Here is a 19382-nt window from a genome sequence, read left to right on the forward strand (position 1 = left end):
TATTGTTCTGCAGTTTTCCTATAATAACTCTGCAAATGAGAGAAAAGTATTTCAAATTTGCAATCGAAGCTTGAAGAAGACAAATTTAATGACAGTCCTAGCTTGTTGCAAAAGTGAGCATCACTTTAAGCCATCATAACTCCTCCAACAGCGCCACAAATAACCCCTGGCAGCGTGACCAATGAAGCCGGAGCACAAGCTTCGCCTAATTTGCATCCCGGCCCACAGGCAATTACCTGCTTATCGTTTGTGACTAGCACTCGCTCTTTTGAACGTTTGTCGCAGACGTGGAGGTGGTGCGCAGACAACAAGAGGGACCCGAGGGGGGCTTGGGGGGGCGGCAGGCGGCGCGCGGGGGGGCAGACAGCAAGACCTGGATATGCCCGGCGTATCAATTAGAGGCTCGGCGGAACATGGCGGCTCCTGATCGCCTCCTTGCTCCGCAGCTCTGGGCCCCTAATTACAGCCGGTCGATAAGGCCAGAAAACACAAGCTCACGAACTGAGGCGAGGAACAGATAAACAAGCAAAAGTGGACGGGAATGCAAACGTTTCTTCACAAACACTCACCGTCGTTTGGTGCATCTAATGCAAATGGATGCTGCACAATAGTCTGGTGATTAATTTGATCAGCTGCAAACTGAATCTTATCTATCGCTGTAAAACACACAGTTGGCTGAATACAAAAGGTACAGTTAGTAAATGAAAATTAAAGGTTGATTTCAGGAAACTGATGCATTTACTTTGGTATTAAAAATCTTATAATGTTCAATCGACTGTAGCTAGAAAGACTAGAACGTCAGTGCAAGAAATAAAGAATAAAATCACCAGAATAAAGTCGTAGTATTATGAGAATAAAGTTGTAATTATACAGGAAAAAAGTCTAAATAAGGCCAGAATAAAGTTGTATTTCATTACGACTTAATTTTTGTATGATGACGTTATTGTAGTATTTTGACTTCATTCTCGTGATATTATTACTGCTCTCATAATTAAATTTTTCTCTATTATGGCCCTAATACGCCATTGATTGAAAACATTTGCTTTTAATTCTCGCAATATTACGACTTTATTCTCGTAATTTTATTGTATTTTTTCATCCATCCATCCATCGATTTTCTTTCACCCTTGTCCCTCAGTGGGGTCAGGAGGTGCTGGTTCCTCTCCAGCTAACGTTCCGGGCGAGAGGCGGGGTCACCTGGACAGGTCGCCAGTCTGTCGCAGGGCAACACAGAGACACACAACCATGCACACACACTCACACTCACACCTAGGGGCAATTTAGAGAGGCCAATTAACCTGACAGTCATGTTTTTGGACTGTGGGAGGAAACCGGAGTACCTGGAGAAAACCCACCATGCACAGGGAGAACATGGAGACTCCATGCAGAAAGACCGGGGCCGGGAATCGAACCCAGAACCTTCTTGCTGCAAGGCAGCAGCTCTACCAACTGCGCCACTGTGCAGCCCTGTATTTTTTCATAGTATGGTCCAAATACTCCATTGTAAAGATTAGCCTTTTTGCTAAAAAAACCAAAAAAGTGTAATTTTCATTCCACTTTACATCATTCACTATTGTTGTGGTTTATTACAACAAATTTAAATTAAATACATTTACATTTCTTATTGTTTTGAATCTCCTAAAAATGAACTCTCAGCACTTACAAGCTGAGACCCATTGCTCAGTACCGATAGCTCCAGGTTTCACATACATGCATGTTCTGCACTGAAGCCACGGCCTCCAGCCTGACAACATTGCTGACCTTTTCCTTAACAAGATAGTTTTACACATATTTGGGAACCCTCTTTCCAGAAAACGTCCAGCATACACAGCCCACCTGACCGCAACATCGACTATTAACGAGGTAGAAGATTGTCGTGACATTTAGTTCGACCGTTTTGGCGAACGCTGAATATTTATTGGAAAATTAAGGCACCCCTCGCGTCTCATAAGCCGTCTCGGCAAAGAACATTTGAATCCTGACAACAATCATGATGGATCGCCGAGGTGGCCGTCTGGCAATCTCGCCTCTAATCTCCACTTCAGGCACCAACATCACGGCTCAATTGTTCATAATTGCCCTCAGCATGAACTACGGCACAAACATTAAGGGCATCCAATCCTCCTCTAAATCCATCTTCCATCCCCTCTTATCAGTCAAGGGCGCTCACCAAACACGAGCAATTGGTGCATTATCTATTGAGATTTCCAAAGCGAATAGTTGTGCTAATCTGTTTTGTCCACCCCTCCTCCTTCCCTTCGCTGACTGATGTAATAAAAACGAAACACAATCAGCCTGATGCGGCCAATCAGATGTGCGGTTTCAAATGAATCCTGTGTATTTCATCAGAGAGATGTGCTCAAGTGAATCAGCCCGAGCTTGAAAGGCAAACAAAGCACAGATTGAAGATTAGCTGGGAATATTCAGTGAGAGGTTTAGCAGAAGTCATGGGAAAACTGGGTACACATTCACTGCTTCCACATGATTAAAGCCGGAAGGGGAGCAGCAAGGTGCGGCTAATCAGATTCACCCGATTATCCAATCAGCAGCAACTCGGGCCGAGTCTGTGAAGGCAGACGTTTCAGAAGCATTCAGGTGCTTTGTGTTACAACACAAAGGTGGAAAGAGATCAGGACTGACCTTAGAGAAGCAACTGTTGCTGCCCGTCAATCTGGTGAGGGTTATGCACAACCATCTAGAATAAATGTGTTCAAACCTGAACTTTGTGACTTCACTTCAACTCAACTTTGACCTCCATCAGCTTCCTGACGGACCGGCGTCGCCTCCTGAACAGCAGCAATCAGTACCGGCGTCCCCCAGGGGTGTGTTCTCGCCCTGCTACTCTTCTCTGTACACAAACGCCCAACTATGAAACACCTGAAGAGAGCAGATGACCCTGTGATTGGTCCGGTCCAGTGACAGGTCGGACCAGAACCACCTCCACTAGTTCTAGTTCTAAATATTTTGAACATTTTCTTCATCATGAATACATTCCAAGTGCTAATGTATTTGTGGAGCTGCATCGCCATCACAATATCAATGACGAGACAACATGGCTGAAAAACTTATCACGACATAAGCGTTTCATATCAGAGGATATCAATAATAATTGATTTCTTTTACTTTGTGACTTGATCTTTCCCGTTTAATCCACAGTTTTCACTCCACAGCACTGTTCTTAATTTTTAATGTTACTCAACAGGTTGTTGCTAGGTAACCAAAGAGTGCGAGAGTTGCTAGGTAACCAAAGAGTGAGTGAGTTGCTAGGTAACCAAAGAGTGAGTGAGTAAGTTGATTCCACCACCAACGTAGCTTAGCTAGCCGTGAAAGGTTGAGCGACAAAAGCCTTTCCTCTGCCTACATCTCCCAGAATGCTGTGCGGTTCTGGATCAGAGTTCAGTGAATATCCTACATATTTAATATGTTATCTTCTGATATTGTTCGCATGTATATCGCAATATTTATCGTTGTCCACACTGCGAAGGACAGCTTGGAGGGAAATAATTGTTAATACATTCGTAATGCCATTACCCTTTATTTTTCAAGCACATCTAATATTTAGTTGGCAGTAGATACCAACACCGGACAAAAATGACTTTACCAAAGAAGCTAAAAGCGACAGAGGAGAAAATAGCCAACTAATAGTCATTGCAACATTTACCAGTAATATATAACGTTGCAAGTTTTTTTTACTAACATGAAACTGATGTGCCTCTTTGGCCTGTAAACATGGTCACTCATGCACACCAACGTGAACAAAGATTAGCATCACTGGAAACAGCTTCCAGGGTGTTTGTGTTTCTATAAAAACCTGCTATCGACCCATCATAGTGACCATTAACAGCCTGTTGCAGGTTTCTGGTTGCACACAACTTTGACAGATGTTGAGAAAAGTGACGCTTAGGAAGCAATGCTGTGTCATCTGTCAATCCAGAGGTTCTTGAATGGGATTTTCTGAGTTAAATAAAGTGAATCAGTTCTTTGAGGCGAGAACAGAGCTTACAAATAAGGGTTGGTACGCCCTCTAGGATTTTAAATGTAACATTAAAACCTTGGATAATTTGTTTTTTTGCATAAATCCCTGCATCAGTTCAGACACACTGAGTCACCAGTGTTTTTATCTGCTTTGGGGCATGGTAGTAACTCAGTACTGCAGTTTGTCAAGTGTTTGCTTCAACTTCATGTATATATTAAGTCATATAAATAAACAAAACCAAATGAAATACTGTTTTAATTACAGATTCTGTACGTTTAACAGACTAAATGTGTGGTTAAAGGTCAGTCTGCTTGATGCACAAGGTTTTTCATCCAGCAGGTTAATTTCTCTCTTCATGCTTTGCGTTTTTCTCCACAGGTCGTCCAAGTCGAGTGTTTTTGTGTTTCTGCGCCTCCGTCTGCTCCTTTATCACTCCAATTGATTGGAACAGATAATCCTCCTTTAATCTGTTTCTGCAGGACTTTTCTTCCTGCACTGCTTAGACTACTGTTAATGATCTGGTTTTATATAAATATTAATGTCCTGGCTGTACTTTTTCTTGGGTTTAATTGTAATTTGAGAAAACTGGGCTTTATTTATTTAAGTTAACTCAATTACAGTTAAATGTGTATCTGCATTTTAATTGGCGGGAATAAGACTTTTCTGATTGGACTTTAATTGGTTTGTTTACTTTCAACTTAATGTGCCCTGAGGCGACTTTTCTCTTAATTTGGCACTTCACAAGAAACTCAAACTACAGTAAGATGCAGAAACTTTCTTGCATGCTTTTTTATTTCGCTACGAACCGTTGCTACCGGATGGAAAATCTTTCACAGCCATCTAATCTACAGAGGACATCTCTCCGTGTGTGGCCACCTCGTTCTCTAGCGGGTCACCCTGACTTCTGGTTTGGCCGGACATTTTCACTAATGGACGAAAATATGAACTCAGTAAAGTCCAATATCCAATTACCATGTATTCATGTACAGTGCAACTCAGAGATGATCAATCTAAAAACATAACTCTGGGTTTTTGTGTGTGTGGGTTAAGTTTTCTATGCAGTTTATCATCTTTGGAGGAATAAAATCAGATACTTGTTGGTTATCCGGGCTGCACAGTGGCGCAGTTGGTAGAGCTGTTGCCTTGCAGCAAGAAGGTTCTGGGTTTGATTCCCGGCCCCGGTCTTTCTGCATGGAGTCTCCATGTTCTCCCTGTGCATGGTGGGTTTTCTCCAGGTACTCCGGTTTCCTCCCACAGTCCAAAAACATGACTGTCAGGTTAATTGGCCTTTCCAAATTGCCCCTAGGTGTGAGTGTGTGTGTTCATGGTTGTGTGTCTCTGTGTTGCCCTGCGACAGACTGGCGACCTGTCCAGGTGACCCCGCCTCTCGCCCGGAACGTTAGCTGGAGATGGGCACCAGCAACCCTCCCGACCCCACTGAGGGACAAGGGTGCAAGAAAATGGATGGATGGAAGGATGGATGTTGGTTATCCACCAATAAGTTGGCCGATTTCTCCTTTTTCTGCAGATCAAATCCTGAAAAATCTGAAAAATCCTATTTCAGTCCTGTGAAAATCAGATTGAAGTTTGTGACAAAAGTACATTTTAATATTTGGAATACTGGGTCCACAAGAAAAAGGAGATTTTAGCAGGAGTTTTAGAAAAACTAGCCTGGCGGGATTCTTTAATCAACATTTCTTCCTAAAATAAACTTCTTCCAGTTTTTAATACATTTCTCCATTTAACTGGTTTCTGTAATCCTCCTAGATGTTTTCTCAACTTGATGCCAATAATTTGAACCACTGTAAACATCTTTTCCAAACCACAGAATGCATCTTTCAACATGGCTGCAGGGTTTTCTCCAGAAAACCTTCTAAACCTGGTGGTAGGCCGCCATTTTTTTTAGTTAAAAAATGTTTGAAGTTGACGGGAAATTTGAATATTTCACTTGATAATTATGCGTTATTGGAAGATTAATACCTGCACACCAACTATAATGTCTTAAAAAAGGGGCAAATATTATAACAAATTAAAATAAACAATCCTTAGCCTGGTGGGGGAACAAGTAAAGCCTGGTGGCCCGCCAGGCTTATAATCCCCTGGGGCAAACGCTGGGTTCTTTGGATCGATTGAGATTAATCAGATTATTTCCCATATAACATTTGAAAAATGTCTTGTTATGATAGCATTTAGTTTCCCTTTGGGATAAATAAAGGACTTCTGGTCTAAATTAAACTGAATTCAAATTGGTGCCACACCGTTTAGGTTTCCAGTTACTTGTAAATTAGTTTCATTGTATTTAATATATTTGCAGAAGAAACTCGACTAAAATACTTGGCAAGATTTGGTGCTTTTGCAGAGAAATTGCGACCCGTTTTACTCACCTCACACTTTGTCATTCTGAACTGTATTCAGAACTTATTTACATCGTCGGCCTTCGCCAAGAAAGCTAATAGTCGGTATGAGTGCATAAAAAAAGCGAGATCTTAATACCCGACAGCCGAGAGCTCGGTAAAGTGCCGCAAGAGCAATAAAACATAAAGGACGTATCTCACGGCAGCAGTAAAACCTAAAAAAGGCTGAGCGTTGTTGCGTCCAAGTCCGGCTGTGGCTCTGTCGATCATTGCTCTCCTCCTCTGGCCCCCGAGATGACCATTTAATTCAGCAACACCCACAGGCTGCTCCCCTCAGCTGTTACTCAAGCTGCCGTCATGGCACGATGCGAGGGTTTGGCTGCAAACACTCCCAAAGTCCTTTACTCTTCTGCTGGTGTGAAATGCTACACAACTCTACTTCTACCGGACAGATTGTTCGTTTCAGCTCTTCCTCCACGGTCTCCAGGTTTATAACTTCAGGCGGTTAACGATTCGCCACTATTGCAAAGTTTTACAGTCACATAAACGGCTATAAAAATGGAGAAAAGGCGGATTATTGGCTTGAACGATAGAGGTGTTCTGCCTGCAGAAGTGAATATTAAGTGCTGCTTTTAAAGCAAAGAGGACTTGGAGTTGAAAATAATTAAGAATATACCCCGTTTGGTGTAATTTATAGTGTCTTTCATGTCTCACCACAATCCTCAACGTGTTTTATTTGGGTTATCTGCTTTAGACCAATCCACAAAGGTCTACGTTTCAAACAGAAGCAAAAGGTTTGGTTTCCTTTGCTGCTTTTAACGCAATGATTGTTTACAATTGATCACAAGCAAAGTTGGGAATATTTTTTTTTTAAAAAAAGGTCCTTTAGTGATGAGACTGACTTTACTATCTGTTGAAAGACCTGAGAAATATTGCTTATGGGTCCAAACGTGTTGGAGTAGCTCTGTTAGTTCTGATTTGTTCTTTTTGTAGACTTTTGTTGTGGTTGAGGCTTTGCTTTTTGAACAATTGTTCCCTCTGGTTTGGATGCTGTGCAGCTGGAAGGGTTTTGCTCTCGCTCTTTTTGACTTTTGAAGTTGCTATGGTGCTTAAATGTGAAAGCAATGTCCGGAGGAAAAAAGCCCAAACCATCTCTTCCATCCGTCATAACGGGATCAAATCCCCTACTCCAACTTCTTCCCGCCCACCTTTCGAATCATACAACCAGACTATTCGATGAGTAACAAAAGCAAAAGAGGTGGATTAGCAGTGCTTTTAGACACCCGGTGTCATCCAGAACATGTTACTGTGGATTGAGCTGTTAGCATAGCACTCATACGCTTCAGTCAGAGGCTTCTTCAAATTCCCTGCAACACTGACTGCTACCGGAGATCCATCTCTCTCACAATGACTCTTTGAAGATACTTGAATGATAAAAGTTACATTTAGATAAATAAAGGGCTTCTAGACTAAATAAAATGCAATTCAAATTGGTGCCACGCCTTTTCAGTTTTTATGTGGCGTTCCAAACTTACTCTGCACTGGTTTATCACCCAAATCCCAACAAAATCCTTTGGAAACTGTGTTGAAAACTTTTGAAAGTCATTGTTTAGCCAGCAGCACAAACACTTTAATCCCAAGTCTGTTGGTTTGGGAACATTTGAGGCACAAACTTTTGGTCTTACGATCTTTAAAAGCTGCAATAAATTGGCCTCAACCGTCTTGCCTCTGCAGATACATCACCAACCCTCCTCAGCTCCACCGCTCGCACCTTCACACCCTCCACCTTGTTTTACTAATGAGTGTTAGAGCTCTGTTGATTACAGAAGAGCTGCTGCTATCTCCAGAGAGCTGCCCTCTCGCTGTGTTCCCTCTAACTGGACCACAGGGCCTGAAAGCACACCATCAATCAGCCGGTATCAACAGGACCTCACGCAATCATCGGGTCTCTGGATGTTTTCGAATCCTGGTGTGTCGACATGTGTGCAAAGGGACATCTGTGGATTCGACAACCTTAAGGTTGCTTTAAGGCAATTTTTCACTTTGTTTCAGGGTCATGCTGACAGAAAAATCCACAGAAAGCAACAATTACTCTAACGACCCGCCGATGTCGCAGCGGCTCTGCCAGGTTCCTAATTTCCCCAGTAATTAGGAAAAAGGTCACTTTATGCTTGTTTCAAAAGGCAATTTCAGCTTTTCCTCCAATATCTGCCAACATAAAAGGGTAATAAACCAACGCTGTAACCGATGGTAATATTTAAAATTACAGTGTTGGAGTATTTATCAGTGAATAGTTGAGGATTAAATTAGACAAATAAAACATGAATAAGCTCTTTTACGACTAAACAAAAAGTCTTTAATCTCAAATGTAGAAATTTTACTGAATATAAATCAGATTTTTTAAAACAATAAAAATATTGTACTGGTTTTAAGACATTCTAGATAATGGGGGGAAAAAATGTTTTTTAGAGGTTGTTATGAAACTGGAACGGCTAGCCTTATAGCTCACTAAAGAACATTTATTATTGTACCTTTTTAATAATCGATTGGTAATAAATGTAGGATCTGGTTTCCTATTTACTGCCATAACATTTCACAGTTTTCCAGACCTGATTTAAGACGTATCAGACAACGGCTGTCTTTTTTGTTCCTACATTTTCCAAACTGCACCGGTTTTTGTGCTTAATGCTGTTTTTGTTCAAACTATTAGCGGTAGATATTAATTTTAGCTGTGTTCATGCCAAGGTGGTAAATCTCAAGGCTGTTCTAAAAGCGCTATTTTGTGGTTTTGAGTGGGAATTTACACTAGATTGCTGCAGCTTTTCCCATATTCCCCAGACAAACTCCAACCTCCAAAAGACAGTAAACGCAACTTCCTGTTCAGGTTTAATCCGGGTAACGGGTTTTAGATTTTGAGCTGATAAAATACAGATTTCTTAGAAAAAGAAACCAAAATATGGCTTCAATTGGCTGATTGCTCTTATTTTCTTCCATTGCTTAAACAAACAGGGGGAAAATGGCGCCCAGTTAGCATCCAAGCAATAGAAAACATGGTCAACACCTGGCATATCTTTAAATCAAGTGGATATGACGCTCCACAGTTTTTGCCCCCCCTGAGTGGTGAGCCATATAAAAAAAAACAAGAAATTGTGTCTTGATCGCCTTAATAGTTTAGAGTTAAACAAAAATGGAAGAAATAATTTTTTTCCTTCTTGTTGGAAATTAAGCTGAAGATGAAACCGGTGCCTTTTCCAGCAAAAAGAGATCGAAACCAGCAGCTCTGGTTTAATTCTGACAAATAATGAAGTTGGAAATTCACCACTTCTCCGGCGTCTTCCGAATTCCCAGTCTATCACCCGGATCTGTAAAGTCTCGCCGGCGTGCGCTGCATACACAAGAACAGATCGTTGGATCTCTGAGCGCCTCCGAGGGTGTGACTGACAGTTTGCTGCTACAGCTGAGCAGAGGAGGGCTGCCCACATGGCAGCAGAAAAAATACAAATAAATAAAAAAAACCAAATGTCCCCGTCACCTTTTCTGTCATTCCTAGACATGTTCTGCACAGTTAGAGAAGCAGGTGACAGATTTCATCCACAGCTGACAGATGACAGTAGAGCCGAGCAGAATTTGGAAGCATCATTTTTGCATGTTGACCTACAGATTTATGTGAATATGCATCAGCAGAGAAGCATGGTTACGCATTAGAATGCACAAATTTGACTTTTTGGCTCATTTCGCATGCAGATATTTAAGATGAGTTAGCATGTGGCAAAAACTTGTGTTATTTTTCAGATATTCTACCTCGAAGCACAACTCTTTTTCTAGATCATGAAGAGAAACCAGCGCATTTCCTGTGTGATTTGGCCAAGTTTTGCAGGCTCAGGTTTCCCTGTGGAGAGGGCATTAACAGATACTCCATAGAGACAGACTGATGAGGAATGAGAAGAAAGCAGAGCAGAACCACAGCGCATCACACAGACGTGCAACAGTGTTAAAAAGGCTCCAGCCTGTGAGGGAAACTCGGGTTAATTGAGTTCTATTGAAGGAAAAGCATATTTAGGATGTAATTAAAATGTGCTGCATTATCGTCAGTGGCAGTTTTGCAAGCCTGATTAAAGTTGGCTTGATTGGGATCGTTTGTGTGTTCAGCTGAGAGGTGATGGAAACGCATTAGTCACTGAAAAAGCGTCAACGCATGGCAAAAAAAAATAATGACAAAATAACCATTTTTATAGGAAAGTGTGGAAATGATCCAGTCGTGATGCACAACTCCGCAGACAGCAATTCCAAATTGCCTCTAACTGTAAATGCAGATTATAAGCAGGGCAATTTCACAATTAACGACCATAAAGAGTAACATATAAAACCTACCAACAGTGCTGGGGGAACTCATAAAAACCTGCGCAGGTTAATGTGCAGGGGGACAATAAATAAGCTTCTCTCTACCTGGTCTTGCTGTTGAGCCGCTTTCGACGGCGCATTGCCTTCCTTCGCCGTGGTCATGGTTCCCTACCGCGGGGTGACAAACTGTTGTTCCCCTCTCGGCCAAGAGGAGAGGGAAAAAATACCGGCAGAGAAAGGTTCAAGAAGAAAACAGTCTATTCGCGGAGCCTGCAGGCAGCGAGTCAAGGTGCGAAATGACAAGAAGGAAAGAGGGAGAGCAAGAAAAAAAAGGAGGAGGAGGGAGAAAAGATTCAGTAGTCAGTGGAGGAGAAGGAGGAGAAGGAGAGGAGAAGCCGCGCATCTCCGCTTTAAACGCTTCATGCGGGACTCCGCGCGAGACATTCGATGTTCTGCGCGCGCGTGCACAAGCCGGTGCCTCCGCACGTTGCGCGCGCGCAGGCATGGCCCGCAAATCAGCAGAGGGGAGTGAAAAAACTCCACACGAATGTCCATCCATCCATCCATCCATCCATTTTCTTAACACCCTTGTCCCTCAGTGGGGTCGGGAGGTGCTGGTTCCTCTCCAGCTAACGTTCCGGGCGAGAGGCGGGGTCACCATGGACAGGTCACCAGTCTGTCGCAGGGCAACACAGAGACACACAACCATGCACACACACACTCACACCTAGGGGCAATTTGGTGAGGCCAACTAACCTGACAGTCATGTTTTTGGACTGTGGGAGGAAACCGGAGTACCTGGAGAAAACCCACCATGCACAGGGAGAACATGGAGACTCCATGCAGAAAGACCGGGGCCGGGAATCGAACCCAGAACCTTCTTGCTGCAAGGCAACAGCTCTACCAACTGCACCACTGTGCAGCCCCACACGAATGTCATGTAGGTGTTTATGCTTTTAGCCTAGAGAATATTTATGACGTCCAGGGGCGAAACAAGGTTGTTGGAGGTCCAAAGCACAACTTCCTGTGGGCCCCCCACTGCTAGCTAAGCACGCTGCAACTACATCTAAATGTGTTTTCACACCTGATGGTTCAGAATTGGAACATTTGGTATATTTTCAGCTTTCACAATGCACTGTGTTAAACGATCCAAGATATTTGAAAACCCTGTTCCCCTCCTCACCTGTGGTGGCGCTGCACCAAGAGCCACTGAAGAGAAACAGCAGGAAGGAACTTCATGAAATGTAAACAAAAATGGAACGACATCAGATTTTAGCGGCTGTAGGATTCCTCTTCTGTCTTTAGCAAGTCATGGCAATCCAATTATTCCAACAACTCTAAACACGCACATTTGTTCTGGTTGCATTTAGCCAGAATGCCCTGCTCTAAAGTCCACTTCCTGTTTTTGGAGCATTCACATAATGCATTTGAAATGCACCAGAATTCACTTCAACCAAACTGAAGCCTCAGGTTTGTAGTTTTGGTACACATTCACACCTCCCCAAACGAACCACAATTTCTGGGCAAACAAAATTGAGTCCAACTGAAGTGAACCAAACAGGGCTGATGTGAATGCACTCTGAATAAATCAGATTATCATCAACACCTTAAATCATTTCCGTTTATTTAGATGATCATGTCTTACAGTTAAAGCTGCTAAATACAGTCACTGTAAAATATACAACATTTATTTTGTTCTGGTTTCTAGTACACTTGAAATAAGACAAAACTGACTGTTCAGCATGTCAGAAACTCTAATATTGATTAAAAAGTACTAGTTCCACAACATAATAATACATAACACCAGAAGTTACGCTAGACTATTTTGCTGTCAGCCATTTTGACTGGCAGGATTTTAAAATAATTCAGTTTTTACCCCTCAATTTTGAAAAAAGATAACTCAAAAGTATTTAATGTCTATTCATTTTAACAAATCAACCCCAAACAAGCTGAATTAAGTACATTTATGCAGTAAAAGTTTAACTTTTCCACTGTAACTACGAATGATTCACACGCTGTGGCCTGAACACACAGGCTCACTTTCTCCTGAAATGCTCCTTCAATCGTCTCCAGTGGGATCGTTGCGGAGCCTGTTTTACCGCCGTCGGATTGAATCTGCGCTTTGCTGGAACTACAAGCACCACTTCAGCCAAACTTTTGAAATCAGGGAACATTTTTCCAATTGAAGTGATTTAAAGTAGGCAGGAGTCTCTGAACGAGGGGCTTCCTGATCACTGGGATGAAATCCTAAAACATGATTCCAGCTGCGAGTTTTCGTGGCTCCAGAACTCACAATTTAAGATGCTTGAGTCCAAAATGATGTTTCAACATCACTTTCATCAGATCCAAAGTCAGGACGGCCATCTGCCAGATGTTAGAACATCTCAACTCCTCTGCTCACAACCTTTACGAGAAGCCGATTTATTTTTCCAGCAACTCCTGTCACTGCAAAAAATACCAACATCTTAGATGAAATATGGAGCATCAGGAGACAATCTGGCTCTCAGGGAAACTTGGCTGTAGGCAATATTTGTAACTTTCTGAGGACTTTTTGGGCTTAAACTTCACAATTAACCAAAATTAATACCTGAAACGTTTACCTTTTGATCTGAATTATGGATTGCAGTATTGATGATGCTGCATTCTGCTGAAAAGGTTTTGGGCGGTTAATTAAATCGTTCTGGGGATAAGGCTGACATTACCAACAAGAAAACAAAACAAAAAGAAGATCCTGCACAAATAATTGTAGCTCCAGGTTATTTTTTATTGTTTTTACAGTTTTCGTCTGGACATCCGACGTCCTGCGTGGAAGAAGATTAGAGCCACTGAAGAACGAAAGAGTCACTACTTCTGAGTTTTTCACAAAAAGTCTGAATTATGACTTCAGGTTGAGAAAAATCAGATCCATCCATCCATTTTCTTCCTCTTATCCGGGGTCGGGTCTCGGGGTCAGCAGCCTCAGAATGGAGGCCCAGACTTCCCTCCCCAGCCACTTCTTCCAGCTCCTCCAGGAATCCCAAGGCGTTCCCAGGCCAGCCGAGAGACGTAATCCCTCCAGCGTGTCCTGGGTCTCCCCTCCTCCCGGTGGGACCTGAACTCCTCACCAGGGAGGCGTCCAGGAGGCATCCTGACCAGATGCCTGAGCCTCAACTGGCTCCTCTCGACGTGGAGGAGCAGCGGCTCTACTCTGAGTCCCTCCCGGATGACCGAGCTTCTCTCTCTAAGGGAGAGCCCAGCCACCCTGCGGAGGAGGAAACCCATGTTGGCCGCTTGTACCCGTGATCTCGTTCTTTCGGTCATGACCCAAAGCTCATGACCATAGATGAGGGTGGGAACGTAGATCGACCGGTAAATCGAGAGCTTCGCTTTTGGCTCAGCTCTCTCTTCACCATGACGGACCGGTACAGCGCCCGCTTCACGGCAGACGCTGCCCCAATCCGCCTGTCGATCTCCCTTCTTCCCTCATTCGTGAACAAGATCCCCAGATACTTAAACTCCTCCACTTGAGGCAGGACGACCCCCCTGACCCGGAGAAGGCACTCTACCCTTTTCCGGCTCAAAATCAGAACCAAAAATGAAAATTAAAGTCTTAATTTTGAGAAGACGTCATTCTCTTCTGAATTCTTCAATTTACTTTGGAGGTGTAGCAGAAAACAGCTAATCGTTTTAGTATCGTTTCGTTTCAGTACTGGACCTCTAATTATTTCAATAATCCTTGGTTGTTCAGTCTGCATGCGCTCACTAAAAAACATGAGGTTTCTTTTAAAATCTGGCTTATTTTCACCAAACTCTCAGCTTGTGGGTTGAAACGCAGCGGAAATGATCCTCGTTAGTTTGGACAGAGCCCTAATCAAACCCCAACACGCTGGCTCAAAATCTCTTCTGTGAATAATTGGAACCAAAAAGCAAAAACAAATCATGTGGAGGGAGTCGATGACTATTAAAAACAAGGAGGCGGCTTGAAACAAAGTTTAGCTAAGTTGTAAAATCTTGGCAAGAAGTAGAAAAAAAATGTTAACACCAAATGAAATCTTAACAGCATTTCCCCAATAATCTTTTCACTGCTCGTTCCATTAATTACATCTGCAGGAGGTGTTGTACAATCGCCGTTAAACACAGGGAGGAAATGACTTACTTTGATTTGTTCTGAGATGTACATGGAGTTAATTAATACCCCGACTCTCCGGCACGACTCCTGTATACTGCAGGTCTGCAGCTGTTAATTAAAGCCAGGTGGAAACTGGGCGAAGTCAATTACCTCCGAGTCCCGAAAGAATATCTGTTGTTTCATGTGACCAGCGGGGCCAAACATGCAAGAATGTAAAAATGAGCTGTTCTTGACAAAAACCAGGTGGTCTCAGCGGAAATCAAGCACTTTCAGTTTCACTTGGATGAGATTTCGTCAACTTGTGGAAAAACTATCAAGCTTTCCAGATGCCTTCTGCTCGGTTTAAAGGAAAATAAAGGAGCAGCGACACAATAACGAGCTTTTTTTTGCATGTTTTTATTTTGTCAGCTCTTTAAAAAAAATGCAATCAAGCCTTACGAGTTCATCTTCAAGGCTCACATTTCAGGTAAATCCGCCGGGGGTTTGGGAGGTTTCCATGTAAAATCGTAACGGCCTGGATAAAAATGACCTTATGGGCAGTTCTGCAAACATGACAGAGCAAAACCAAGAATGAATCCCATGAAAAAACCCTGTTCTGATAATAATAGTTCAAATTTTGATTGTAGATGCAGTATTTGTTTTTTACCTTAAGCTGTTAAAGTATGTAAATCTTATATATAAAAAAAAGTTTTTATTTTTCACATATTTGTTGAAACTGTCACCATGACAGTTTGTCATGAAACATATAATTTGGGGGAATAAAAATTAAGCTCAGTGCTAACTAGAAACAACCAATCATAGAGAGGAGGCGGGTCTTAGTGCTGTCAATCACAATCTGATTTGGTGCTGCTCATCCCCTATCCTGATGCTACAGCTAGCATAGCTTGTTGCGAATCATCAGGCTAGTTAGCGTAGCCACCGATGATAAACAGTTTTCTTGTAACGATAATTTGTAATTCAGCAGCGTGTATATAAGGATGATTGACAGCGCTACCACCCTCCTCTTGGCTCTGACTGGTTGTTTTTGGTGCATTTCTTCAGAGGCCAATAGCAGCTGAGGGAGGAGGTGGAGGAAATCAACCTTTTTACAGATTATCTGCCTCATAAACAGTTTTATCATCTCAAAAGTTGCAAACTGCAGCTCTGCGTTCACATCAAAAACGACAAACTGCATATCTTCCACTTACATCTCACCTGTTTCCAGAATGTTTCCTGTATATTTGTGAACCAAATGTGAGATTTTCCTTTGTGAACATTTTGTCCAGCGGTGGTTTTCATGCTGGAAGGTATAAGAGCAGGTTTCTGTCTGCTCTTATAGATCCTGCAGCTCGCTCCATGTTGGGCAACACGCCTCTTTGAACCCAGACGGCTCATTAAAATGTCAGACCATGAACCGCTCTTTCTACAACAGACTCACTGAAACATCACATTAGGAAGTTGGGACTCTTTCCGTTCCTCTAGTTTAACAGTTCAGAAAAATATTGACGTTTTAGGGAAACTATTTGTCTCTACAACTTTCCTCTGTTTTCGTTTGTTAGTCGTATAAATGTTTTAGATTCAAACCAAGATTTACTGAATACTGCAAATTAGCTGCAATCCCTTGATTTAAGCCATCTGTCAAACTTGAGGCCTGTGGGCCAAATCTGGCCCGCCGTAGCATTTTATGTGGCCCTCTAGATTCTAGACTAAACACTTAAATGTTTTATCAATCAAATCGATGCAGTTTTTATCTGTTTGCTGCCAAATTATACCAATCTGTCCCTCGAGTTTCTTGAGAATTATTGTAGAAATTCACACAAAATCGACAAATCCCCAAACTTTTTGCGCTTATATTTGTGAGTTTATTGCAGATTTTTCTCAAAAATTGTCAAAAACTTTCTTACTTTTACTAAACAGCTGCTTCAGCTTTAATTAATATCAGATTATAGTTCATGACCTATGCAGCGAGTTATAAAAAGTCACATATATCGTCATAAATAAGCGCTAATATTTCTACATTTATACTACAAACACTTTGATTTTTATTGCAAAAAATCACAAGAAGTATCACAAAATCCCGGAGGGACCGAAAAGATGTTCAATAATATTTGATTTTAAGAATTCAATGATATTTCAACAGTTTGTGATCAGGTTTTATCAACACATTCTGGCACAACCGGCCCTTTAAGAGCATTTGGCCCAAAGCAAAAATGAGTTTGACTGATTCAGACGCCGGCTTGCTGCTGGGATTTGGGTCGTTATCCTGATGAAGCCCATCGCACCAAAACTACGTTTGATATTTTCCTGAAATATTAGTTTCACAACAGATGATCCAACTTTAGTTCATCACACAATATTTTCCCCAAATCTTGGAGATTGTGATGTTTTTTTAGGGAGTGTGGTACAACCATGTGTTGTAAGTTCATCATGGGATTTGGTCAATTGAGTGAAGCTGAATGAACTGAACGTTTCTTCGAGTCCTGAAGCTTTGGAAATGTCTTTGTGAGCCTTTACGCCTACTTCATGTTGTCAGACAGGTACTGCTCAGGTGACTAGCTAGCGAAAGGTTTCTAAATATGTGCTAATTCATGGTGAGTGGCATTTTCTTTCCTTCATGAAAAATGCTTTGTGTATTGAATCAGGTTATCTTTGTCTGACTCTAATATCTTGTGAATACAAGAAAAAGCTTGGGGACATCAGATGAGAGCAAAACAGTAACAACACACCACAGATGCTAATATTTAAAACCTGTAATGTTACCATCCGGTCCAACAGTGTGCAAAAAGAGAATAAACCAAAGTTCTGATGAACGAGGAGGAATAAAAGCAACCGAGTTGCAGAAACACTCCATGGTACGGATGATGTATGAATCCAAAACGGCCCCTCAGCAGCCAATCAATCAGCTCCAAACTAATGGCGGCCATTTTCGGCCGCTGCCCTTTGGCTCGTGACGAATGCGCCAGGACTGCGGCGGCCGGGCGAGACAATAAGCACCTCTCAGTGGTTTGTGTTGGAGTCGGTATACAAACTTCCCTGGTCTGATGGTGACGGATGGCGAAGACGCGGCGGTGATGAATGCTGCCGGGTTGGCTCCGCTTAAACACACCATCCAGCAAAGTCGGGAATTAACTGCAGGATGGTGCCAAACCGCCCGGGCGAATGGAGCCATCCGCTCCATCCTGCCTCATCATTCGCTCACCAACGGCATCCAGCTGCCAGACCTCCTGAACCGAAAGCACTTTTTCCTAATTAAAGCTTCAATGCACTCAATAACTGTCGCTTTAATTTCCAAATAATGAACAATTATTCTTTGTTTGGCTCGGGCTGCAGCTCTGGAAGGGGAGCAGAAAAAAGAAACGGGGTTGGTGCATTAATAGAGATGATTGGCGTTGCTTTAAGTGGCGTCTCCAATTAACCCGGCAGCATTCAAGTCTCGACTGTGTACCTACGCTGCCTCAGTGCAGCCAAGAGATTTCCTAACTGACTCGCCGGATATCTGGTGTCTATTACGTGACGGGAATGTGGTGAACGCTCAATCCGAGGGCGAAGGGGATCAAAAGAAAATGGATCAGGATAAAAAAAATTAAAAAAAAGGGAAGAAAGTTTCAGAAATGGAGGATGTGTGGATCTGAAAAGCCACCAGAAATGATTGCATGGGCTGGATTTTGGTAGCAAAAAGCCCAAAGGTCAGGCTCTTCTGTGAGCCCGTCCACAGGAAGGAAACGTGCAACAACACACCCACTGATCGACAAAATAAAATCCAAAAACACTTCCTTTCCTTTTCTTTTGGGGAAAAAAAGAAAATCAGTTACACTCTGGCAGAAAACTCTCTGCCACTGCATGCGTTTGAAGCCATCTATCAGATTTATTTTATTCCTGCATCAATCCCTTCAATGCAGCGAGTCCCCAGCGCTGCGAGTAAAGGAGACGCGTAACGGATCGGCTCAGAAACAAAAGCCTTTTCTTCATGCCTTTCCTTTCTTAACACGGGGCTAAAACACGTTAAGAAAAGATGATTTTTCCCCCTAAAATACGATTTTTAAACCTGCACACAGCCAAAATAATCACTCTACTCTGCAGTGAAACGACTACACTGGCTCTGACATCACCCCAGAGGTCTGGAAATGGCGTGTTCGGTTCTCTGTGCTTCAATTTTCTCCTTGTATTTGCTTGACGTATGATGGCAAGCATTAGAATATTGGAAGTAAGCAATTTCTTTTCCATCAGCTCCTGTTTGCTCTCTCCACGCGAATAGCCTTCCTGCACACTGTGACATTTCCTGGCGCCAACAGCCAGACAGACACGGGATACATGAGCGCGCAGTTTCCCTCGTCAGCACACAGCACTTTCTGCCAGGCATGACTGATACTTCACACCACTCAGCTGTGAAGTATCAACAGAGTCATGCCTCTGTTTCCGGGAATAGGCCAAGGTGCACAGCTGTGGCGGCGAAGCAGAAACGTCTCTTCAGGATGGGAAAATAAGACCTGAGGATGAATTCACCAAGACTTGCTCGGGTTTTTTAGCACCTGCTAGCTGCTCCATCTTGAAATCGCAGCGCAGAGTTTCTCCAAACACGAATATCACTCATGAAAACGCAGAGAGATTTCCTTTACTGTCCCAC

General features: G+C 42.6%; 1 protein-coding gene across 6 annotated transcripts in view; it reads right to left on the reverse strand.

Moving 5' to 3' along the window:
• dpp6a (dipeptidyl-peptidase 6a) overlaps positions 1-19382 on the reverse strand; it is a 310510-nt gene that overhangs the window by 111281 nt on the left and 179847 nt on the right. The window contains exon 1 of one of the 6 annotated variants that reach the window (XM_008396390.3): positions 10777-11136. The exons of the other annotated variants lie outside the window; for them this stretch is intronic. Coding sequence (XP_008394612.1) covers positions 10777-10833 — 57 coding nt within the window. The 5' untranslated portion in view covers positions 10834-11136. Of the gene's footprint in view, positions 1-10776; positions 11137-19382 lie in introns of those variants that run through there. 6 annotated transcript variants of the gene reach the window in all.

This window comes from Poecilia reticulata, chromosome 20 (genome assembly GCF_904066995.2).
Source record: "Poecilia reticulata chromosome 20, P_reticulata-male-v2, whole genome shotgun sequence".
In the NCBI taxonomy this organism is placed as follows: Eukaryota; Metazoa; Chordata; class Actinopteri; order Cyprinodontiformes; family Poeciliidae; genus Poecilia; species Poecilia reticulata.